Below are 26,811 nucleotides of genomic sequence, written 5' to 3'. Positions count from 1 at the left end.
AGTTATTTGTCCATTATTTGTCTACCTCCTCAAGTCTCTAGGCAAAGTAACCAAAATCTTGGCCAAAGTGATCCTGAGTAATCTTGTCAGAGAAGATCTTGGCCAGTAGAAGATAATATCAGAAAACTGCACGATCGTATAATTTGTTTTAACCTACCTTAATAGATGGTCTTGATGGGTAATTGAAAGAAACATTTTTAAATTCCACAGTTCCTTCTATGGATTCAGGTTTATATCCAGCTGTGGAAAAGTTATCTATATTGGGTTTCTTGGAAAAACAAAGGAAATGTTATAAATCTTCAAAGGAGTAATCTGACAGTTTATACATTTTAAAAATAGTTGAAGGATGGTTTTCTTCCACACCAGTTTCCTTTCTGCTATAGAAGTGCACTGAGTTAGACATGAAGGTTTCAATACTACACAATCTCCTCTTAGAAAAGACTTAAAGGCAATCTCTCTTTCCCATAAACAACAGACCAACATTAAATTTGTCCATCCTATTGTTTTAGTGAAGTGAGTGTGCGTGTTTTCTTGTCTCCTTCTTGCAGTAATGATAGTTATTCTTCAAAGCAATAGGAGGGGTCTTACCTTATCAATAACCTGGAAAATATTAAAGGCAGCTCCTCGGGCTATCGCGAAGGTTTCAAAGTGAGGGGCTGCTGCTCCAATGCAATAACTACTATGAATTACACTAAAGAAAACCTATAGGAACAAACAAAATGGTATTTAGCTTTCTGCAGTTATGTAAGAAAGATAATAGAATGTAATATATAATTATTGGTTTAAGCTCACAGAGAGATATTAGAGGAATTAGGTAAGACAGAATGGAAGATATCGCCAAAGTATCCTTGGCCTTTTCCTAATATGGAACAAATTTCGATTATCTCATAGTCTCGTGGTTATCACCTGCTGGGATGTGTGACCAGAAAAATCTGCTGACTGAAGTGTACTGGCCTTGTATAAACCCCATGGTGAGTTGCACCTTCCTCCTTGCTGGGTGACCCCTTGAACTTTAAAAAGAAAAATCCAGTAGATTTCATTGGCTCAGAGACATTGTACTGTTTTCACTCAAGCTGGTTTTGAATTTTTGTATTAGGGAACAGCTGTCCATTTTGAGACAGACTCATCTCTGCAAAAAGTCAAATAAGAAAAGAATCCCTCAAGCTAGGAGCTCTTATTCCTACCATACAGATGAGGATGCTTAGGCTTAGTAAGCCAGTTACCCAGCCACACATAAATTGAGGAGTGAAGATGAGTGAAAAATCCTTCATGTTCACATTTCACTTTATATGAAATAAATGACTATCTAAAGTCTTAATTATGAATGCCTCAAATTCAAAAGATGAATTTAATGGAAAGAAGAGAAATCTATATAGAATGGAAAGGCCAAACAAGGATCAAAGTATAAAGAGCAGATCATTTTGGTTCCTCAAGACAAATATTTCTTAATCCTGAACTGATCTGTTTATTGTTGTAACTTGAGGGGATAACTGAATCAATTATTAATTAACACATAACTCCTAGGAATTTGAAAGTCTCCAAACTGTGATATTGGACAGAACTGTATGTAGTCTGTTTTTAACATTACTACATGCTGAAAGGACAGAGGAAGGGGAGGTGAATGCAAACTCTACAGACCATTTCCGGAGAGAAGACATTTAGCAAGGTGAATGCAGAACACTGTCTGATCTCAGCCAAGATGCAAGGAAAAGTCTCACAAAAGATTGGCCTTTTTCACTGCTAGATTAAGAAAACTCAGTGTATTTCCCAAGGGGAATTCAATTATGATTCTTCTAAAAGCAGAATGCAGATGCTTGACACAACGAGGACACTAAAACATGTTGGATGAATAAATCCCGTCAATTCATAACTATAATTCAAAGGTGTGTACAAATAATTTGAGGGAAACAAATATTTGTTTATTAAAAACATTCATCTTTGAATATTCATCTTCAAAGAGGAATTTTGGCTAAACTAGGTAAGGAAAGATCATCCAGGCCAGATATCTTGTTCTCAAACAAGACTTACAGCAAGAACAGTCCCGATGGTATATCCAGGTTCTCCATTAAGAATCAAGGAGGTTCCATACCAAAAAGCAAGTCCATAGGTTCCGTTCATAAAGAAGTACACAGCACCAAGAGACAGTTTTGAGGCTACAGCCCTTTTTATGCCGAAATCCTTTGCATCTTTGAGATTCTGTGTATACCTTACAAAAACAGAACACAACTTAGTAGCCACTGGGGAAAATAAAACCAAGCATATTTTGTTATATTTAAAGGGACAGACCTTTGAAGTTCTTTCTCTTGGGCCCCAAAGGCTACAACTGTTCGGATTGATGACAAGACTTCTTCTGCCACAGCCCCAGCTTTGGAATAGGCACTTAATTCCTTACTGGTCAATGAGATGACCATCTGTAACAAACCACAACCACAGTTAAAAAATGGCTCTGCGTAGTAATAATGTACTGAGCATTTAAGTCAGGTGGAATTTGAATTCTAAGTAGCCTAATGGTATTTTTAAAAACTCTATCTCTGCATTTTCAAAAATTTGTCGTCAAAATACTAATAGGTAAGATTTCAGAGAGAAAAGGGAAAATATCACTATTGGTGACTAGACAGGTTTACCTGATTTCACATGCCCTTTTCTCTATTATACGTCCCATTTACTAATCACTTTACATTTTGAAATTAGCACAACAGTTCCACGAAAGGGAACAGCGGGGACACTGCCTTCAGAGCTGTGAATTCATGACTATTGCCTATTCGCATAGCAAGTCTATCCACCTGAAAAATATATTCCACATAATAGGAGCTGATTTTATACAAGACATGCTTGGATAACTGTTATAGTCAGAGAGTAACAGAAGCTGAGTAATACTCATTATTTTCTGAATTCACTTACTAAAGATAATTATTCCTATAGTGTATCACTAGAGGGGAAACACCACCTGGCAGAAAGCCTTATACTTAGCAAGTATTTAATAGATACTTGCCAAGTTGAATTGAAGGAAGCTAGAAACCATCCACTCTGGTATCGCATCATTTGGACAACTCTGACCTTCACCTGCTTCCTCTTCATGATCAATTAATACAATAACAGAATTTAGACTACCCACTGCTATTCCTTTACAACTCCTTGTTTACTTCTCTTCTGTGGGCAGTTAAGGTTCTGATCTTAGTAACTTACTACAGGCAATCTTTCTACTGAGATTTCCTTCCTCGTTTCAAATAAGCTGAGGATGAAGATTTTTATAAAGGCTACAAAGTCAACACTCAGAGTCACACTAAGTAAAGACGTGCTGTCCAAATCTCCAAGCCTATTGTTAAGGGCTTAGCCCACTATAGAATATTTTTATTGCTGAAAATTCTTGTTTGGTTGATTAGTATATTGTTAGCAAATAAACTCTGGAAATTTTATGAATTGTATTTGCGTAAAGAACAATTAGTATTGCCAAATTTAAAGCACTGTGCCTCCGATCTAGAAGATGAGTATATACACTGGTAGAATTGCCAAAAGATATGATTTGAAGAGTAATACCAGAGATGCATTTGCTGTTTTTAGATTTCACAAAGAGTATTGGTTTCAAAACCAGGCTGTAGATAAGATTACAATTTTGTGGTATACTTACAGCAAAACAGTGCTAAAAATGTAATTTAGAATGCAAGTACATAATTTGTTTAAAAAACTGAAACATATTTATGTAGTACATAAAAATAGATATTAGCAGACATTTGAAATGTAATTGAAAGCCTTATTTAAATATAAGCTTGACTGGGTGCGGTAGCTCACTGGCCTGCAATCCCAGCACTTTGGGGGGCCGAGGTGGGTGGACAGCTTCAGCCCAAGAATTCGAGATCAGCCTGGGCAACATGGTGAAAACCTGTCTCTACAAAAAATACAAAAGTTAGCTGGGCATGGTCGCCTGTAGTCCCAACTACTTGGGGGGCTGAGATGGGAGGATGACTTGAGCCTGCAAAGCTGAAGCTGCAGTGAACCGTGTTTGTCCCATTGCATTCCAGCCTGTGTGACAAAGTGAGACCTTGCCTTGAAAAATCTTTATGTATATATACATGTAAACTTTAAGAGGATGATATAAAAAATTCCATTCTACCCAATGAAATGAATCATAACATGTTGATCTGGGTATTTAGAACAAACAAGGCTGTCCCAACAGCAACAACTACACGTCACATGTATAACAGCATCATACTTTATCCATGCTAGCACTTGAAGTTGTGTTAGACTGCTAAATGAAGAGAAATGTTTTTAATGTTAGTAAGCTATTAAAAACATTTCATTTTAGCTAAATAACTTGAAGATAGAAAGGGGATTAATGGAGAACAAAATCAAAAGTATTTGTGGTGTATAATATCCCTTTGTAGTTTGGGACATGGCAAATGAATAGAAAAGCCATTTTTGGACAAACTCAATGTGTCATTTAGTCCACACTGCTGCTTCCATTCAACATTGCATTAGCCATCTCACTTACTCTAGAACATGCTGCCGCTGAAGCCATTATAAGAGGAGATGTGGATAGAGTCACTAGGGTGAGTTTCCAGCCCTTCACCAAACCAACTGCCAGGCCAATTGCAAAAGTAGACATGTTTTGAAACAACAGAGCAATCTTATCTCCAATACCATCGCTGATTTTATCAATGTCACTGAAACAGGCAAATAAATGTAGTTAGGTCATTTACATGTCACATATGTAAACAAAGCTAATGTACTACAATATCATCTTCTTACTCCGTCATGCGAGTGTTAAGTTCACCGATGTCACAGCTATCAAACCAGCCGACGTCCTGTGCCAAAACTGAATGAAAAAACTGTTTTCGAATCCTCTTGGTCTGTCGTGCTGCAGTTATAATCCAAAAGCAAATCTGTATGTAACCAAAAATCAAGGCAGCAACACCTATTCCAACATAATACAGGGTCAACCTGAAGAAAGAGTATTAGAATGTGAGACCAAAGTGCAACATTTTTCTCTTGTTACACACACACACACAAATCGATCACAGTATTTGATTGAGGAAATTTATGCTAGAACTAGAAAAAGGACTAAAAATAACATGCCATGAGAGTGAAGTACATTGAATATAATGATCTAGGTTTCCTTGTAAAACATAGAGTACATCTTTTACATTATTATCAGAAATTAGTATTTTAAAGCATTCTTGCTATTTATGTCTTCTTTCAGTATTTTTAATACTTCCATATGAAAAAGTTCCATAGAGGCAATCAAGGTAACTGTAGGTGGAACTGGAGGGTTAAAAAAAAAAAAAAAAAAAAAAAAAAGATAGCAGTCAAAAGCATTTGATAAAAAGCTTAAAAACTATACATAGTCAGCCCCAAATTCAACTTAAGGAATTCACCCTGAGGTAATACATACAAAGATTCATTTATATAACTGGTCTTTGTAGCATTTGTAACAATATAGAAAAATTGAAAACAATCCAAATATTTTACAGTAGGAGACCAAATAAGAAATGTAATTATTTAATAAATGTATACTGAGTGCCCACTATGTGTGAGGTTCTAGAGACACCGCCATGAGCAGGATAATAAGTCCTCCAATTCTGGCAGGAGGCAGACAATATGCAAAGAGAAAAAAATAGGCTTTTCTAGGAAGGAAGTAAACAGGGTGATAGTTCACAGAATAACTGGTGAGTAAACATGGGTTGGGAGAGCTAGCACAGATAAATAGAGTGGTTAAAAAATGTTTCTGTGAGGAAGTGATATTATAGCTGGGATCCAAAACATGAAAGTAAGCCAGCCATAAAAAGAGCAGGAAGTGCATTCCAGGGAGAGGAAAAAACATCTCTCCCAGGAGAGACTGAGTCAGAAAAAAGTTGTTTAGCATGTTCTAGAAACAAAAGAAGTCCAAAGTGGTAAGAAATAATGAGGCTGGAGAATTTGGCATATTCTAGCGTTTTTACAGTACATTGTTCATGTTTTATTCCAGGAGAAGCAGAAGATCATTGGAAGATCTAAGCATGGGATGGCATTATCTGTTCAACTTTTTAAAAGACCACTCCAGCTTCTCTGTGGAGAACAGATGAAAGCAGAAATAATTGAGCATGAAGTCCTGTTAAGAAGCTATTGCCATGGCCAAGGTGAGAAGAATGGGGGCTTGGATGAGGATCATGGCAGCCTACATGAAAAGAAGCAGACAGATTTTAGGTGTATTTTAGAAACAAAAATTGCCAGACTAATGGATGCCCTGAATAAGAACAACCAACTTTCTCTGCTAGACACATGACTGGGAAGACTGTCAAAGCAAAAAGCTCCCTTCCTGCCTCCAATGACACCTATCCTGAAAAAGAAAAGTCCTTTCCATTCAATCCTTTAGATTATGAGAATTTGACCTGCTTGAAGAGCATCAGATTGTACACCTCACCTTGAATGGAGTACCTTTCATGATCCTTGATGAGAAGAGAGAACTTGAACAGCTGTTACAGGTAAGCCCCCTTTGCCTATAGAGATGCTCTCTCCACCATGGGGATCTAATCAGTCACAGTCTCCTTCAAGCATGCTATAGACCCAGGATGTTTAATTGCCACCTGTTTGCTCTCGCATGGATATTTAGATTTCTTAGTGCTTTATAGTTTATTTGATTTTTTAAAAAAGATGGGATCTCACTATATTGCCCAGGCTATCCTCAAACTCCTAGGCTTAAGGGATCCTCCTGTCTCAGCCTCCTGAGTAGCTGGCACTGATAGTACATAACACTGGGACTACAGGTGCACACTAGTGTTTTATAATTGTGTGTGTGTATGTGTTTGTAATAATAAAGTAATCTTTATTTAATAGATTCTTCCTGAAAAAAATGCCAATGTATTGGATATGAGGAATGTAGGAAAGGGAGAAATCAAGAATAACTTCTTAGGTTTTGAGTAGAGCAGCTGGTGATGACGGTATCACTTACAGATGCGAGAGACTGGGACAAAGACAAGATTTGCAAGACATAGAGAGAGTTCAGATTTAGACATGGGAAGTCAGAAATGCCTGTTAAACCTCAAAATGGAGATCAAGTAAGAAGCTGAAAATGAGAAATGGAAGCACAAGAGAGGGGGTCTAGGCCGGGGATGTGGATTTGAAAGCAGTAACTTATAGGAAGGTGGGAATTAAAACGAAGGGACTGGCTGAGAACACCCAGGAGGAGGAAGAATTAAGTGTAGGTAAAGAAGAGAAGAGGGCCAAGGACTATCAGTAACTGTGCAAAGATGTAGCTTGGGGTGAAGATAAAGAATCTGCCAAGAAGGCTGTGAGGTGGTTGAAAATCCAGGAGAGTGAAGTACCAAGCAACACAGGAGAGAAAAATACAATTGATGCTCATCATTTGAAAATTCTGTATTTGCAAATCTGCTTCCTTGCTGAAATTTTTTTTCTAAGTCCCAAGTCAATACTTGTAGTGTTTTCATGGTTATTTATGGACATGCACAGAGTGACCAAAAATTTGGTTTGCTTGATGCACACGTTCTCAGCTGAGGTCCAGCAAGGCCCGTACTCTGCATTCTTGTTTCAGCTCTTGTACTGTAAACAAAGATTATTTTCGTGGTCTATTTAGTGCCAAGTTTTTCTCATTTTTGTGCTTTTGGTTGATGATTTTGCTATTTATAATAGTTCCCAAGCATCATGCTGAAGTGATGGCTAGTGTTCCTTAGTGCAAGAAGGCTGTGATGTGCCCTATGTAGAAAACAGGTGTGTCAGATAAGTTTCATTCAGGAGTGAGATATAGTGAGAACATGAGTTCAATGTTAAAGAATCACCAACACATATTAAATAAGGTGTCTTTAAAAAAAAGCACACATAAAGTGAGGTTGTGTGTTATTTGGTTGACAAAAAGTTTGTCACCAGAGGCTCACAGGATCCTAACACTGTGTTTCTCCTAAGAGTAATCTTCAGAATTTGATTTTCACAGAAACTTTAATAGACCATAACTATCATAAATAATTTACCATGTTTTCTAGTAAGAGGAACTATTCAAGGATAGGATGGAATACTACAGGCTTAATACAAATCATCTTGTTGAATTTTTTTTTTTTTTATATTGTGGGGAAAAGGTTTGCAACAATCACATAAAATAAGTGTAAGATGAATCCACTGAAAAGCACAAGACATTATTAGGAGAAGTTAAAGAAGATCTAAATAAATGAATAAACATTCCGTTGATGGATTGGGAGACTCAGTGTTGTTAAGATGACAGTCTTCCCCAAATTTATCTATAGATTCATTGCAATCCCTGTCAAAATTCTCCTGTGTGCTCTCCTGCAGAAATTGACAAGGTGTTCATAAAATATACATAGAAACGTAGAGAACTCAGAATAGCCAAAGTAATTTTTAAAAAGAAGAGCAAATTTGGAGAACTTACACTTCCTGAGTTTATTTATTAAAACTGTAAAACTACAGTAATCGAAACAATGCAGTACTGGCATAAAGACAGACATATCAATAACTGCAAGAGCCGAGAGAACAGAAACGGACCCTTACATTTATTGGCAGTTGATTTTTAGCTAATGCGCCAAGTCAATTCAATTGAGAAAAGATTGTTTTTTCAACAAATGATTCTGGGACAACTGGATAGCCACATGCAAAAAAGGTAAATTTAAACCATTACCTCACATCACTCACAGAGATTAACTCAAAATGGATCATAGACCTAAGTTTAAGAGTTAAAACATCGCAATTTCAAGAAGAAAATGTAGAGGAAAATCTTCATCATCCTGGGTTAGGCAAAAAATTCCCACACCCAAAAGTGCAATCCATAAAATAAAAACTTGGTGAACTGAACTTTACCAAAGTTAAAAACTTTGTCCTTCAAAAGAAACCTCTAAGAAAGTGAACACTCTGACAGATGGAGAAGAAATATTTGCCAATTGTATATCCAACAAAGAACTTGTAATCAGAATTTATAAAGAATTCTTACCACTTAATACTAAGAAGACTAATGGCACAATTTAAAAATAGATAAAATATTTGAATAGACATTTCACCAAAGAAACTATAGTAATAGATTAAAAAGTACATTAAATGCTCATCATTAGTCACTAGGGAAATGCAAATTAAAGTCATATTATAATACCCCTTCATACCTACTACAATGGCTGTAATAAAAAAGGCAATGACAAGTGTTGATGAGGATATGGAGAAACTGGAACCCTCAGACACTGCTGGTGGGACAGTAAAATGGTGTAGCCACTTTTAAAAAACAGTTTGGCAGTGTTTCAAAGAGACAAATCTAAATTTACCAGCAATTCTACTCCTAGGTCTACTCAAGAGTAATAAAAACATATGTCCACACAAAGAAATGTACATCAATGTCCACAGAAGCGTATTTGTAAATAGCCAAAAAGTAGAAACAATCCAAATATCCATCAGCTGGTGAAGAGATAAACAAAATGTGATACAGCTTTGCAATGGATTACTACTAAGCAATAAAAAGGAATAAACTACTACCAGTTACAACATGGATGAACCTCAAAAACGGTATGCCAAACAAACGAAGCCAGGTGCAAGAAACTTACATATTATATATTTCCATGCATATACAGTGTCAGTTATGTGCAAATATTTTCAAATAAAAAGCAGATAAGGAGGTGCCTCAAGCTGGGCGTGGGAATAGGGATTGGTTGCAAATGAAGATCTTTGTAGGAGGATAAAAGTGTTCTAGAAATATCGTGGTGATGGTTGTACAACTCCATACATTTACTGAAAATCATTAAGTTGCACAATTAAGACTGGTAAATTATATGCTAAGTAAATTATACATCAACAAACGTATTAAAAATCATATGAACAGTACAATTGCACTAAAATTATATGTGTACCACTATACATGTAAACATACTATAATAATATAAACAGAAATTAATATTTTTATCTATTAGTGGTGGGATTATATATAAGTGATTTAATTGTCTTCTTTGTGCATTTGTATCTTTTCACACTTGCTACAATGAAAATGTAATTTAATCAGAAAAAATAATTTAAAATAATTTTATAGAAGAACTGACTCACTTTTTAAAAACTATTCCTTATAAACAAATAAATGAAACAACACACTCAGGTTTTCCACATGGAAGAACTCTACTTATTAACTCCACATTCATCTAGTAGTCAGACTTCCAAACTACCTGGGATCCAGAAGAAGAATTTTAGTAGCCCCAGAGCCCAGGCAATTAATTTTGCATCAAGAAATGAAGCCACCCTTGAGGGCTTAGCTTTCTGATTCCAAAAGTCACCCAAATTAACATTGATTTAATGGCTTCATTTATTGAGCACTTACTATGTATTAATCTAACATGGAGTTGGCTGTCTAGTTTGCCCCTTCTGTTTCAAGTAGGTTATGCTAGATACATTAGAAGTAGCAAAAGAAAAGGATCAAGTTGCTTAGAAGTTCATATAGAATTAAGTAATCAAGGCCTGGCGCAGTGGCTCACACCTGTAATCCTAGCACTTTGGGAGGTCGAGGCGGGCAGATCACCTGAGGTTGGGAGTTCGAGACCAGTCTGACCAACATGGAGAAACCCCGTTTCTACTAAAAATACAAAATTAGCTGGGCATGGAGGCGCATGTCTGTATTCCCAGCTACTACAGAGGCTGTGGCAGGAGAATCTCTAGAACCTGAGAGGCAGAGATTGTGGTGAGCCAAGATTGTGCCATTGCACTCCAGCCTGGGAAACAAGAGCAAAAACTCCATCTAAAAACAAAAAATTAAGTAATCAACTTTTGACAGCAAAAGAGGAGGCATCATATTCACCAGCAATAGTCCTGGCACTATTTAGTCATTCCAATCTGAAGTCAGCAACAAAAGATTCAACTATTTTTAGAAAAATTTTCTGAGAAATAAGACAGAGGCATAGACTTAACATTAAAATTATAAAGCTGAGTCATTTTCTTTGGAAAATAACAGGTAGAATAGAATTCTTTAGTTCCTGATTATTACAGATGGAAGAAGTACTATTGCCTTATACTCAAAAAATTATGCAAATCAGTGTTCATTAAAATATTAGTTCCACAGATGCTAATCAATTCTAGCAGAAATGAATTAGGTTCCATAATCAAATATTAATAGGTTTGGAAAACTTGGATTAAATCAAGCTAACTAAATGACACCCTTACTATCCATATCTGTCATGTATGTATCCGATAGAAGGCTGTCATAGATAACATTTTTCAAACCAATTTGACTGAGGAGTCTTCTTTAATATGTATCTCAAATATTTCAAAAATATTAACATACTGAATACATTAATAATTATAATTAATAATAATGTACTGAATATTATAGGTAATTCCTTCCTTCCTTCTTTTTTTTTTTTTTTTTTTTGATGGAGTCTTGCTCTGTTGCCAAGGCTTGAGTGCAGTGGTGTGATCTCAGCTCACTGCAACCTCCAACTCCCGGGTTCAAACGATTCTCCTGCCTCAGCTTGCCGAGTAGCTGGGACTACAGGTGCCCGCCACTACGTCCAGCTAATTTTTGTATTCTTAGTAGAGATGGAGTTTCACCATGTTAGCCAGGATGGTCTTGAACTCCTGACCTCAATTGATCTACCTGCTTCCGCCTCCTAAAATGTTGGGATTACATGAGTGAGCCATCGCAGCTGGTCTCAGTAATAAATTTCTTATTATTTAAATAAATCTTAAAAAAAGAAATAATAGTATAACAAGTACTATAAAAGGTAAGTATGTTTTCTTATAAATTTAGTGGCCCTTAAATAACTGTACATAGACATATCTTTTCATCTTATTGTCCCTTTTATTGTCTACTTTTATTTATTTATTTATTTATTTTTTTTGAGACGGAGTCTCGCTCTGTCGCCCAGGCTGGAGTGCAGTGGCCGGATCTCAGCTCACTGCAAGCTCCGCCTCCCGGGTTCACGCCATTCTCCTGCCTCAGCCTCCCGAGTAGCTGGGACTACAGGCGCCCGCCACCTCGCCCGGCTAGTTTTTTGTATTTTTTAGTAGAGACGGGGTTTCACCGTGTTAGCCAGGATGGTCTTGATCTCCTGACCTCGTGATCCACCCGTCTCGGCCTCCCAAAGTGCTGGGATTACAGGCTTGAGCCACCGCTATTGTCCCCTTTATTGTCTACTTTTATTTATTTATTTATTTATTTATTTATTTATTTATTTATTTATTTTTATTGTCTACTTTTAAACAGATGCTCCTATTAAAAAATTTTTAAACTTTTTGTGGAAAAAAATATACTTTGAGACTGTACATTGGAGCCCTGCCTTAATACTGTAAGACCAAAAATTCAGTAGAAAGCACTACCCTAGATCCTAATCAAGAATTTTCAAAAGATCCAATATAGAGAAATTTTATGTAAAATTAGCTAAGAAAAGAACTTTACGCCAAAGAAAGTTGAAGCTGCAGCAGAACTCAATTCAAGGGAGCATCATTCACACTGTAGCCCAGAACAACACTATCCAATAGAACTTTCCATGATGAAAAAAATGTTCAATATCTATGCTGTACTGTATGGAAGCCAGCCAGATATAATTATTAACACTTGACATGTGATTGAGAATGAGAAACTGAACTTTAAATTTCATTTAATTTTAATCACTTCATATTCATAGAGAAATCAGGCAACGGAAAGAAATAAAAGGCATCCAAATTGGAAAACAGAAAGTCAAATTATTTATTTGCTGATAATATGATCTTATACCTAGAAAACCATAACAATTCCACCAAAATACTCCTAGATTTGCTAACAAATTCAGTCAAGGTTCGGGTTATAAAATCAATGTGCAAAAATCAGTAACATTTCTATACACCAATAATGATCAAAATGAGAATCAAATCAAGAAATCAATCCCATTTACAATAGTTACAAAAAATATCTAAGAATATATTTAAGGAATTAAAAGATCTTTACAAGGAAAACTACAAAACACTGATGAATGGAATTGTAGATGACACAAACAAATGGAAAAACATCCCATGCTCATGGATCCGAAGAATCAATATCATTAAGATGACTTTACTGGACAAAGCAATCTATACACTCAATGCAATTTCTATCAAAATGCCAATGTCATTTTTCACAGAATTAGAAAAGACAATCCTGAAATTCATATGCAACCAAAAAAAAAAAAAAAAAAAAAAGGCTTAATAACCAAAGCAACTATAAGCAGAAAGAACATAGCTGAATGTGTCACACTACCTGATTTCAAATTATACTACAAGGCTATATAGTAACCAAAACATCATGGTACTGGTATAAGAATAGGCATATAAATCAAGGAAAAAGAATAGAGAACCTAGAAATAAAGCCACATACCTACAACCAATTGACCTTCAACAAAGCCAACAAAAACATACATTGGAAAAAGGACATCCTATTTAATAAATGGTGCTGGGAAAATTGGAAATCTGTAAGCAAAAGAATAAAACTGGACCCCTATTTCTCGCCATATACAAAAATCAACTAAAGATGTATTAAAGACTTAAATTTAACACCTGACATGATAAGAATCCTAGAAGAAAACTTAGGAGAAACTCTTTTGGACATTGGCCTTGACAAAGAATTCATGACTAAGACCTCAAAAACAAATGCAACAAAACCAAAAATAGACAAATGGAAATTAATTAAATTAAAAAGCTTCTGCACAGCAAAAAAAAAATCTTTTAGATTATGTTTTAGAGTGAAAAGACAACCTGTAGAATGGGAGAAAATATTTGCAATCTATGCAACCAACAAAAAACTAACATCTAGAATCTGCAAGGAACTCAAACATCTCAACAACAACAATAAAATAAACCTTAATAACTCCATTAAAAAGTGGGCAAAGGACATGAACAGATACTTTTCAAAAGGAGCCATACAAATGGCCAAAAAGCATATGAAAAAATACTTAACATCACTAATCATCAGAGAAATGCAAATAAAACCACAGTGAAACACTGTCTTACACCAATCAGAATGTCTACTATTAAAGAGTCAAATAATAATAGATGTTGGTGAGAATGCAGAGAAAGAAGAACATATACACTATTGGGGGTAATGTAAATTAGTACAACCTCTATGGAAAACAGTATAGAGATTTCTCAAAGAACTAAAAGTTGAACTACCATTCAATTTGGCAGTGTCACTACTGAGTATGTACCCAAAGGAAAAGAAATCGTTGTGCCAGAAAGATACCTGAACTTGTATGTTTATTGTAGCCCTATTCACAATAGAAAAATATATGGAATCAACCTAAGTGTTCATCAATGAATGAATGGATAAAGAAAATGTTTACACACACACACACACACACACACACACACACACACACACACACACACAGCATGCAATACTACTCGGCCATAAAAAATAGTGAGATCATGGTTTTTTTTTTTTTTTGCAGCAACATGGATGGACCTAGAGGCCATTATCTTAGATAAAATAACTCAGAAACAGTCAAATACCACATGTTCTCACTTATAAGTGGGAGCTAAATAATGTGTACACATGGACAAAGAGAGTGGAATAATAGACATTGGAGACTTAGAGGCTGAGAGGGTAAAAGGGGGTGTAAGAGATGAGAAATTACTTAATGGCTATAAGGTTTACTATTTGGGTGATGGTTACACAAAAAACCCAGACTTTACCACCATGCAATATATTCATGTAACACAACTGCACTTGTACCCCCTAAATCTATAAACAAAATTATATGGCCACAAATGGCCATGGCTAACATATTGGACAGGGCATATTAGGAATTAAAACTAAAGAAGAACAGAGGATACTAGAGGCTGGGAAAGGTAGAGAGAAGGAAGGGATAAGGAGATATTTGTTAATGCTAAAATTATAGCCAGATACAAGAAATAAGTTCTAATGTCCTATAGTATTATAGTTAACTATGGCTATAGTTAACAATAATATATTACATGATTTCAAATAGCTAGAAGAAAGATACTGAATATGCCCAACATGAAGAAATGATAAATGTTTGAGATAATGAATATGCTAATTAATCTGATCTGATCACTATGTGTTACATGTATTATAGCATCACTATGTACCTCATAGATATATACAATTATTGTGCATCAATTATAATTTTTTAATTAAAAAAATTAAGGCCCAGAAGATGTCACTGCAATGTGATGGGTGTCCCTTGACAACATGGTGTCTTCATCTTTGGGGGAAAAGAATAGGAATCATTTAGATTTAGAGTAAAGACCCAGAAAATTTTAGTGAGGCAGTATGGAAATCCAGTCAATATACTGAGAGAGGTAGTGTCTACCTAAGAAAGTCAGAACATGTTGAGTAAATGAACCATACTGTTTAATACCTAAAATTACAAAACAGAACATCCTTGTAAGTTATTTATTATTCAGACTTTACAATTTTTTGTTTGGATACAACTTTACCATAATAGTCTGAATAATTAGTCTCCAAATTTAGTGTGAATAAAACCTTAGTATTTTTATTTTAAAAAGTATTTTCTTACTTTTACTATTTATTTGTTGCACACATTTTGTGATTTTTGATGTTTAAAGAAATAGAATTTTCAATGAGCCTCACAAGGAATATAATTTTTTAGAAGGCAAATCAAGTCCTTTCTTTCCCAGGATATTGCTGGGAGGCAAAATTCCTACAAAAATGCAAATCCTTACAATTTTTAAATTGATGGCAACTTTGTCAAATACAACTCAAAGCCTATGACCTATATATCTTTCGAGTAGAAGAAAAAATATGTGCTAATTGCATTTTATATGCCTAATGAAAGAAGAGGAAATGTTTGCTTTAATCATTTGTTATGTAATATTAATGGTCATACAAAATTTCAGTTGCTTTTTTCTTGTAAGCTTTAAATAAAGCATCAGGCAACAAATGTGATATTAACATTTCATTTGAACTTACACAGTCATATCTTCATTCAGCTTCTCTTGAGACTGAGTACAGTTCTGATAATTTGCTGTAAAAAAGGTTATTTAAATTATAGAGGAAATTAATTTATAATTGATCATACTGTTACACAGATCGCCCTCCAAACCACATATAGTGCCCTCTTAAGACAACAGATTTACTGCCCACAAACAGGTTTATTATCATCTCATTTTCTATTCTTTAACCTAGAACTAGAAATAATTATCTCTGCTCTGAAGAAGTACTCATGAAACTTGGAAAACTATAAGGAAGCATTATCCATATAGCTCATAACTGGAAAGAATTCTTTGGGGCATCTCTGATCAGGCAACAGTCAGGAAAATAATAGTAATAGAATTCCCTGCTTCTGCCTGAGATTATATACTTTGAATTCAGTTTAAAACACTCCAAGGAATGATTTCAGAAGTCCAAGAAAAGCAAGAACATGTGTGTAAGTTCTAGAAGAATTAGCCATGGGAAAAATGGAAAGCTCATTGAAACGTGTTGAGTATAACCAGGATAGTAACATGGTAAAACAATGTTAAAAGGTTGTTAGTTTTCTATGTAAACTTTTCTATATATCTTCTAGTAGAAAAAAAATTGTACACTGTGTAATATACCAAAGTCCTGATTTCACCAACAACACAAAACTGTGGTCGATATCCATGATTCTAATTTTCTCCTTATACCTTTATAATCAACATTTGAAATGAACTGCAGACATCATGACTCTTCATCTGTTATAACCATAACATCATCACATATTACAATGTTTATGATCTTTATTTATATGCCAACAATAATTTCTCCCTTATTCTATTTATGGAATTGTGGTAGGAAAAAATACCAAAATTCATATGGCAGAAATGGAGATTTCAATGAGATTTAACTGAGCAAATAAAGGAAATAAACATTGTTTCTAAAAATGGTTCCTGCAATCTCATAAAAATGGCATAATCTCAGTGTATAGATTATATTGATAGAGGTAATATTTTGGGAAGATCAGGACTCAAACAAAAATGGATCTCCAACTAATGATAGCTATTATTAATATTTTTATTTATAGGAATGAATAATCTTGCTCTATTATCCTCCTGAAAATCAATGTTAGAAGGTTGAAGGTTTGCCTCTTAATATCCCTATTTCTCTTTAACAATGTATTATAATATACCAATAATATCCATGAATTTATCTAAATCATTATTGAACTCCTCTATATGTTTACCACATTTGATAAAACCAGGAAACTGGAGAAGCCTTGAACAACAACAAAATTAGAATTCACAGCAATAGCAATTAGATATGTAGTACCTAGCCTATCCAAAACAGGTAAGGCAATCAATTACAGAAAAAATTGAACAAAAGGAATACTGCCAAGCAGAAGGTCTTAGGTTGCCAGGTTGCTCATTTACTCATGCATTCATTCATTCATTTGTTCATACAGATGTAGTTGACAATCAATAAATATTTACTCAGTGAATTGGTGGCTCCATTTGTTTAACAACAAATTGTTTAGCACATATATCAATTTACATCATTAATATGTCAGATTTTACCTTATATTCTTAATTTTATTTATATTATTAAAATATTTAAAAAATCATAACTGTTTAAGCAGGAGATTATGGAAAGACAGAGATGGAAGCAATGAGTTTATTCCACTCAAGATTAGTACACGTAGAAGATTTGCTTTTGGGTTTAAAGACTTTTTTTGCTTTAAAGATTTTTTTTTTTTTTTTTTGCTTAAAGATTTGCTTTTTGGAAAACAAGAAGGTATAATTTAGGTATAAATTAGAATTTAAAGTCAAACAGAGCACAGAGGGAAGTAGACTGCACAAAGATAGGCTAATGTTGATGAAAAGACAGTCTAGGTCTTAAAGAGTCATTTGTCCCAGTTATAATAAGTATTTATAACAATACTTCCTAGTGTGGAATTTGGGGAAAAGCACATAAAATCAGGAAATTACTAATATTTATAATATCTACCAGATTAAAAACACTTCATAGCTATTACATCAGTGCGTAGGAAAATCACTGGCATTTACACCTAAAGAATAATGTCACCTTGAAAGACATGACCCTGAAATAGGATGCTATAAAGGATACACGAAAGATGCCTACAAATAAGGGCAATATAAAAACACCTTTTCCACACCTAATCGCTAGTTTCTCTCACCACCAATTCAGGGTACCTGTCTCTAGTGCTATAATTTTCTTCTTCTCTTCTGCATTATGTTATATAGTGCATGGCTAAAAACTACTAAAACAAACAAACAAACAAACAAACAAACAAAACCTAAGTAACTAGTAAACTGAAAGATTTGATCATACTTGATTATTTCTTCCTCTTCCTCTTCCCCCTCCTCCTCCTCTTCTTCCCCTTCCTCCTCTTCTTCTTCTTCTTCCTCTTCCTCCCTTTCTCCTTCTTTTTTTCCTTGAGATGGAGTTTCACTCTTGTTGCCCAGGCTGGAGTACAATGGTGCAATCTTGGCACTGCAACCTTCGCCTCCCGGGTTCAAACGATTCTCCTGCCTCAGCCTCCCAAGTAGCTGGGATTACAGGCACCTGCTACCATGGCTGGCTAATTTTTTTGTATTTTTAATAGAGACAGGGTTTCACCATGTTGGCCAGGCTAGTCTCGAACTCCTGACCTCAGGTGATCCACTGGCCTCAGCCTCCCAAAGTGCTGGGATTGCAGGCATGAGCCACTGCACCCGGCCTTGATTTCTTATTTTTAAAGGATGTGTTACATCCTAGTGGCCTGGGATGACCCAAGCCTTTGATAAAATCCTGATGTAATCACCACTTCTGATAAAAAATTATTTGAATTCTCAGAGAGACAAGCTGAACTATTGTGGGCTTCAGATGATTCCTACATAACATCAGTAAATGGCTCTCTGATTTGAACTGCAACATTGGCTCTCTGCTGAGTCCCCAGCATGCCGGCCCACCCTCTTGAACTTGCCAGCCTCTATAACCATGTGAGCCAGCCAATTCTTTAAAATCTCTCTATACACACGTGCGCGCACACACACACACTCTCTCTCTCTGTTTCTCACGCACATCCCATCGATTCTGTTTCTCTGGAGAACCCTGACTAATAGGGGATTTTTGTTTCTTATTTATTTATTTATTTATTTTAATTTAATTTAATTATAGACCTCAGTGGTCATTAAGATTTTGTTTCTTTTTTCTTTTCTTTTTTTTTTTTTTTTTGAGGCGGAGTCTCGCTCTGTCGCCCGGACTGGAGTGCAGTGGCCAGATCTCAGCTCACTGCAAGCTCCGCTTCCCCGGTTTACGCCATTCTCCTGCCTCAGCCTCCCGAGTAGCTGGGACTACAGGCGCCTGCCACCTCGCCCGGCTAGTTTTTTTGTATTTTTAGTAGAGACGGGGTTTCACCGTGTTAGCCAGGATGGTCTCGATCTCCTGACCTCGTGATCCACCCGTCTCGGCCTCCCAAAGTGCTGGGATTACAGGCTTGAGCCACCGCCCCCGGCCAGATTTTGTTTCTTTAGTGCCTAGCAATATAGCAGAATAAATGACTTAAATACAGATTATATGGATACTGTTTTACAACACAATAATCTGCCTTACGAGCTTAATGTGTGTTTGCTTTATTCAGTGCTTTTGTGTCTTGAGTGATACAGAAAAATAATCGTATACTCACTTGCGTTAGTTTGGACTAGACATCCACTAATAAGGTTATCACTCATTTCTCCTAAAACCAGTGACATTAAAGGAAGGCAGGCTCCATTGACCAGTGATGCCAGTATACCCAGGATCATGAGTGTGATGTCCAGACCATCAGCAAAGCGGAACTGAGGAAAACAAGCACCACAGCTGTAAAACAAACAAACACACCAAGCACACACACACAAAACAGCAGCCTACACCCTTTGCCACCTAGTAAACATGACTTTACACATTGATTAAGATGGTAAATAAATGCATAAAATCATAGATATGTATTTATATCTAAAGTAAAAACAAATACTAAAACTGAGAATTTACCATCTCCTTTAAAGGCATTAAAAAGTAAAGTAGCTAACTATTCACAAGAGCAGAGACTTGGAACCAACCCAAATGTCCATCAATGATAGACTGGATTAAGAAAATGTGGCACATATATACCACGGAATACTATGCAGTCATAAAAAAGGATGAGTTCATGTCCTTTGCAGGGACATGGACGAAGCTGGAAACCATCATTCTCAGCAAACTATCACAAGGACAGAAAACCAAACACCATATGTTCTCACTCATAGGTGGGAGTTGAACAATGAGAACACATGGACACAGGGCGGGGAACATCACATACCGGGGCCTGTTGGGAGGTCAGGGGCTGGGGGAGGGATAGTATTAGGAGAAACACCTAATGTAAATGTCAAGTTGATGGGTGCAGCAAACCAACATGGCACATGTATACCTATATAACAAACATGCACGTTGTGCACATGTACCCTGGAACTTAAAGTATAATAATAATAAAAATAAATAAAGCAGCTAAATCAGTACAAATTGTAGATACCTGACACAAGTCAGGTCAGAGGTGGGTATGAATCAGAAATTTCATTCCATTTGGTTGATTTTGGAATAAGTTAAGATATTTTGGAGACTGCAACAACAATATCTTAGTTTATGGAAAGTTGATCTACACACTTTCAATGCCCTAGGCTCACTGGCATCATAGCAATATCACGGCTAAGTTCAGTGACCAGAACTAACTGGTAAAAATGTAATGAATTATATTTGTGATTATTTTAAATTCCTTAGATTTCTTTTTTCTACCCAGAACAATGCCTATCCTGTAAATAAGGATATTTAAGGGGGTCAACAATAATTTTTAAGGGCTGTTTGGAATAAGAAAGAAATGCCTGAAAGCCATCTATTGAGTGTTTTATATTATATTCTGTCCCCATAGCATCTGTCCAAAACCAAGCCATGAGCAGAATTGAAAACATGGATTATTTATTTTACCAAGAGAGGCCAAAATAAAATTTAAATAGCATTAAAATGTAATTAGATTTGAATAACAGCAAGAGGAACTTACTGCGTATTTTATGAATGGAGACCAAAAAATTATTTTTCCATTCATCAGTGCAATAGCTAATAAATATTTATAGTGTTACTTCCACAGCATTGCATTCAGCATTACGGACATTAAGAGAGTATCTACTCCTCCACCTTCCTCCAGAATAATGCTATCTCCTTGATAAAGTTTATCATGTTCTGCTACTATTCAGTTTTCTTTTTTAATTGACTTTTGAAAAACAGGGGCTGTTTCATGTATATTTATGGGGACATAACATTGACAGCCAGGCTGACACAGAGATTAGAGTTGGTGAAGGCCATGTCTGGGAACACATGCATGAAACGCTCCTTAAACATGATTTCAAAGAAGGGTACTGACACATTCTCTGATACACAGGCTTTAAAAAATACTTAGATAATTATTTTTGATTTAAAAGGATTTGTAACACTTTAAAAATAATAACACATAACAATGCAGAATCATTGGAATATACTGAAATGTAAACATAGATGGTAAAAATCACTCATAATTTCCCACCACTCAGAAATATCCTTTGGTAACATTTATGTGTGATACACACACACACACACACACACACACACACACACCCCACAAACACTTTTAAAATACTGAGTCATTATGTGGATGTTATGCTATTTTTCCCTATCCTTTATTGTGGAATTTTGAGATTATTTATACTTTTTCCTGTGATAGTTTAATGAATCATTTGGTTCCCTTTTACCCGCAAATAATGGATGCAATCTAATAAACACAATCATTCTACGCACTACTGACAAGTCTCTAAAATCTTTAATGCATATACTTTCTAACTGATTTCACTTACTATCTCAATAGATCCAACAGCTTCCTTTCTCAGTTTTGGCTGTTCTTCTACAGTTCTGGAAAATAAAAGTTCAAAATGCAACAGTTGCAATGTGAATATAATTTACAAAATTTTTCCATTAATACTTTGCTACCTTCGTAGCAAATTTCTACCAACACTGAAATTTTAAAAATAGACTTAATGATAGACAATTGTCACTGGTTGTCTGTAAACTTGTTAGGGTAGTAACTTGAAGACATGTGTCTGGAGTAGAATTTCTTAAAGTTGTGGTAAAATAGATATAATGTAGACTTTATCTTCTTGGATAATTGTAATTGTATAACTAAGGCACTAAGTACAGTCACATTGTTGTGCCACCATTTATTTTGATTTACCCACAGAACTCTTTTTACTTTGCAAAACTAAACCTCTGTACACATTACACATTTTCCCATCGTCCCCTCCTCCCAGCCCCTGTCTACCGTGGTTCTATTTTGTCTCTATGAATCTGACTGCTCTAGGCACCTCAGATAAATAGAATCATACAGCATTTCTCCTTTCGTGTCTGGCTGTCTTCAAAGTTCATCCTTGAATTATTCACTTAGCATAATGTCTTCGTGTTTCATCCACATTGTAGTAGATGTTGCAATATTTACTTTTTAAGGCTGAATAGTATTGCGTTATATGTTTTTGCCACGTTTTGTCGAACACTTAAGACTGCTTCCACATTTTGGCTATTCCTATTAATGCTGTTAGGAATATGAGTGTACAAATACCTCTTCAACTCATTGCTTTTAATTCGTTTGAGTATATACCCAGAAGTAGAATTGCTGGGTTACATGTTAATCCTACTATTAATTTTTTGAGGAGCATTCATAGTGTCTTCCACAGCAACTACACCATTTTACATTCCTGCCAGCACAAGGATTCCAGTTTCTCTATATCCTCACCAACACTTGTTCTTTCCTTTTTCTTTTATCTTTTTTGTATTAGCCATCATAATGAGTATGAAGTGATGGACTGTAATTTTTAACCTTTAGTAACAAAATCTGAGCTTTAAATGAAATGAGTTCTAGTAGGTACACATTAAACAACTGTACTCTGAATTTTGTCTCCCTGTTTGAAAATTTCATTTCTTAGCTTTGTATGCTCACATTTCAAGGAGGTCCACATGAAAGCTGTACATTGTATCCACTGATTTCACAGCAATCTGTCAGTTACACACACACAAATACACACACACACATGCATGCGCAAAATTCTGAAACATTAAGAGAAGACTGGAGGGAGCAGTTTAAGTTTTTTATAAACACGTCACCGGAAGACAAACATCTGGCTCCTCTCCAGCTTTATAACGCATTATTCTGCCAGCTTTGATAAATGACAGTTCACTTAATTTTATTCCACCTGAGATTAATAATTTACTTGTGTTCCGGTCAATTTGCTCTGGGGTGAGGCATGAGATGACAAAAAAATGCTTTACCATTGCAAAACCCTACAATCCGTTTCCCCACCTCTAGATGCAGATTTTGAAGCTTAAGACCCAGTAAACCCTCTTCTCTTGGTAAATGTTGTTTCAGGGAAATAATTTCTAACTCCGATTGACCTTCATGGAAAGGTTTCGAAGGAGGGCTTGAATCGTTTTGTGAAAGTCTCTTTATCAGCGTTGAGATAAGAAAGCAACATGCGGGCGGGTGGGCGGGTTTGGGGGTCTCCTCCCTCTACACAGTTCTTGGGGCCAACTGTCCTTTGGCGAGGACCGAGGGCGGAGCCTGAGGCGCCCAGAGGAAACTGATTCCATTGTGCGGGTCACACCCGCACTAGCTCCTAGTCCTAGCGTGCTAGTTGCTGGTTTGCAAACTGGAGGGGATCTTAGAGAGGTTGGTGGCCCAGTACTTTCATTAGTGCAAATCAGCATGGCCCAGAGCTGCGACGATTCTGCTCTCAGCTCCAAATGTGTTACCTCCACCTAATAGGAATCCTGCCTATATTTCATGGCCAGACCCCACACTTATATTCCACTAATTTCACTTTTCAGGGCCCATCCAACTCCTACCTTCAATTCCCGTTGCTATTTTCTTTCATATTGTTTTCTCCCATTCTCTCCAGTCTTCTTTAGTCATCCCAATGAAATTAGGTGTGTATTTTCTCAGTTCCTCATGGAAACCAGCAAAAACAACCACCTCCCCATTCTAATTTTCTGTGCGATAGCATATAGATGTTGCAGTTTGCTGTTGGTATTGCTACTGACCTATTAGCTTTTGTGGTTCACCAATGAGGTCTGTAGTATATTATTATCATGACCACTTTAAAGATGAGGAAACAGTCACAGAGTAAAACAACCCAAGTTTATGTAGCCAGTGATAGAACTTCAGTCTGATGCCAGAGCCCGAACTCTTAACTATCCAGTTACAATGCCTCCTGTGAAATATATGCTGAACACATGATTTATTCAGTCCACAGGTAATGCTTAAGAGCACAAATGTATTCTAAAATAAACCTGTCCCCTCAGCATCGCCTCACACTAGGATGCTAGGGCATCTTTAGATAATGTTTTGAATTTATGAGGAAAAGGCGCTTAGAAAGGGGAACATTTACTTTGGGAAAATAACAACAAAAAGATTAAAGAAGTTTGAAATGCAGTTCTTTTGATTTTCAAAATGTTCCCAAATGGAATTTGCTTTAGCCTAAGGAAGTTTGTGATTCTGACTCATAAGAAAATGACTCAAAAGAACACCCTCTCTGGCTATTTACTGAATTAATAAACTACATGACCTCGGGGGGTCTTCTCCAGTTTTATAGATTGTATGTCCAAATATAACACAATTATTATGGTAAAAGTGGAAATAAAATAAATGTAAAATTATTTCCATTTAAAAACTCTCAATTAATGAATTCCAGGAGTAGAAACTTGTATAATATACATATTCACAGAGACCTCTATTCAGTGAAAAAATAATCGGAATCCAGTATTTTCTTGTATTAAATGTACCACATGGAATGAAGGGTCCACAGATAATTGAAATTAAAATTTGCAGGTGCCTTTCTTCTATATAATGGTGGACAAGAAATTAAAAACGAGAAATTCAGAAGAAGAGATATCTGAAGCACTAAAATCAATAAATCCTGGATAAATAAATCCTATTACAATTAATCCTATTGCACTTCCTAAAATCACTGTTTAATTAGTTATAAGACTGCTTATGTTGAAGTTCAGCAAAATGCAAATAGCATTGCTATTTTTGGGAAAAAATTATAAACATTTTTGCTACAGGTGTGGAAAGGATGAGTTGCATGTGAAGTTGTAGAAGAATACTTACAGAACTTAGTGAAAGCTTACCCATTTCTCTGATAATTTTCTTGCATTTCTTGAGCTCTTTCAGAATTTTCCATCTTATTTACAATTTACTTCTTCTGAAATAGAATTTTAACAAAGGTATCATGGCTATGTGACTTTTATCACTTAGTTGATATACACCTTTCTCTACGTCCCACATCTCTCACAGTTTGAAAAAGAAAGCATCTCAGAATTTCACCCTGCCCAGCCCCCAACTCCAGCTGAAGTTTCTGGCTTGGCAGTTCATGGATTCAAATTTTGTCATTGAATTTATAACTTCCTTGCTTCATTCTAGGCTTAGATTTGGAGTTAATGAAAGTGTTGGAATTGGAATAAAAGAAGGAAAGTGAGATTCCAAGGAAAATGCACTGTTTGTCAGGATATTAGATATTCCTACTTTGCCACTCATTTGACTGGAATTGGTGAAAATTTTCAATCTACTTCATGCTTTTTTCTCTTTAAAAAACTGATGCAGTACTTTTTGTTAGCCAGCAGTTTGAGGGAATAGGGTTTTCTACCTTATCAAACAAATTTTGGAGCTTTCACAAACTGGATTAACAGTTACAAAAAATTAGAATATTTTAAAAATCCACTCATCATTAAAATTGTATTAAGCATAATTTACTCTTCCTTGGGATGATACTTGAGGATTTTACCTTGTCTTAAGATCACAATTATGTTCATAAATTATAAATTATCATTTTATTATGGATCTATAGAGATGGTTTTGACTCAGTCTCATTTGTTAGGCCATATAAAATATTACCCTATATAAAGACAATTATAAAGATATAGCTTTAAACTTTAAAGTGGAATTACAAATTAATTAAAGAGTCCCTACACATCTGAAAAAGCTAATAAACTTTCAAGTAGTAAATTTCTCATTGAAAGTGGATCAGAACTGCTTTCAGAGCCAAGGAGGAAGGCATAATACAAATACAGCCATCTGTTGGCTTCTTCTTCCTTTTACAGGTGTAAATGGTCATACTTCATATGGGAGATATTTACAACTGCTAAACTGACTTTATACCATCTACAGTAATCTGACATGTATGTAAGAAAAGTAATAAAATGATTGACAAATCTCAAACATTTGCATTTTATAGAAATTAATAATTATATAATAAAATGCATCTATTCATAGAAAGAAATCAAAACAATTAAGGCTCGCCTTGGTAAGTGCATGATCTGTTCGTTTACGCCAAAATCATGTATGCATTCTATCCTCAATAAATCACGAGCTGCACTTTCATAACTGTGCTTTACCAAGCTTATCTTCTGATAGTGCTGTAACTGATTACAACACTGGTGAGTATCCAGGTAAAGCACACTGTGTTCTCCATGTCATACTGCACTTGGGAAACAATGTGAGCAAAGAAAGTTCACTGAGTCAAATAAACACTCTTTTTAAAAAGAGCCATAGTGTCTGTATACCTGGTTTTCTATTGTACAGTCCTATATCTTTTTAGTTAGTTGGTTGAGTTCTTAATTATAATAGGTAAAATTTTAACAATTCAACAGCACATTTGCACAAGAAATATTTATTGAGTAATACTTTATGCAAGGCGTTGATTTTATTACCCTACTATTGTTCCCTTAAAATAATCACCTCCTTCTCTGATTTCCTTTTGCTCTTTGCTTGTATCTGTATTATATTCATGACACATTCTGCATTATATTGCAAATCCTAGTTAACCTATTAGATTACATATTTTTCTCTCTTTCCTCATGAATAATTGAAAAAAGTATTG

At 35.5% G+C, this 26,811-nt stretch overlaps 1 protein-coding gene across 1 annotated transcript in view; it reads right to left on the bottom strand.

The window, feature by feature from the left end:
• ABCB5 (ATP binding cassette subfamily B member 5) overlaps window positions 1-25,116 on the bottom strand; it is a 136,389-nt gene extending 111,273 nt beyond the window's left edge. Inside the window, exons 1-10 of the mRNA XM_010366731.2 lie at window positions 25,064-25,116; window positions 21,745-21,799; window positions 19,536-19,686; window positions 15,863-15,917; window positions 4,747-4,938; window positions 4,490-4,661; window positions 2,287-2,411; window positions 2,029-2,206; window positions 589-702; window positions 158-268 (exon numbers count right to left, since the gene is read on the bottom strand). Coding sequence (XP_010365033.2) covers window positions 158-268; window positions 589-702; window positions 2,029-2,206; window positions 2,287-2,411; window positions 4,490-4,661; window positions 4,747-4,938; window positions 15,863-15,917; window positions 19,536-19,686; window positions 21,745-21,799; window positions 25,064-25,116 — 1,206 coding nt within the window. The remainder of the gene's footprint in view (window positions 1-157; window positions 269-588; window positions 703-2,028; window positions 2,207-2,286; window positions 2,412-4,489; window positions 4,662-4,746; window positions 4,939-15,862; window positions 15,918-19,535; window positions 19,687-21,744; window positions 21,800-25,063) is intronic.
• Between the last annotated feature and the right edge of the window lie 1,695 nt (window positions 25,117-26,811).

This window comes from Rhinopithecus roxellana, chromosome 6 (assembly GCF_007565055.1).
Source record: "Rhinopithecus roxellana isolate Shanxi Qingling chromosome 6, ASM756505v1, whole genome shotgun sequence".
In the NCBI taxonomy this organism is placed as follows: Eukaryota; Metazoa; Chordata; class Mammalia; order Primates; family Cercopithecidae; genus Rhinopithecus; species Rhinopithecus roxellana.
This window is presented reverse-complemented; position numbering and strand designations above follow the sequence as displayed.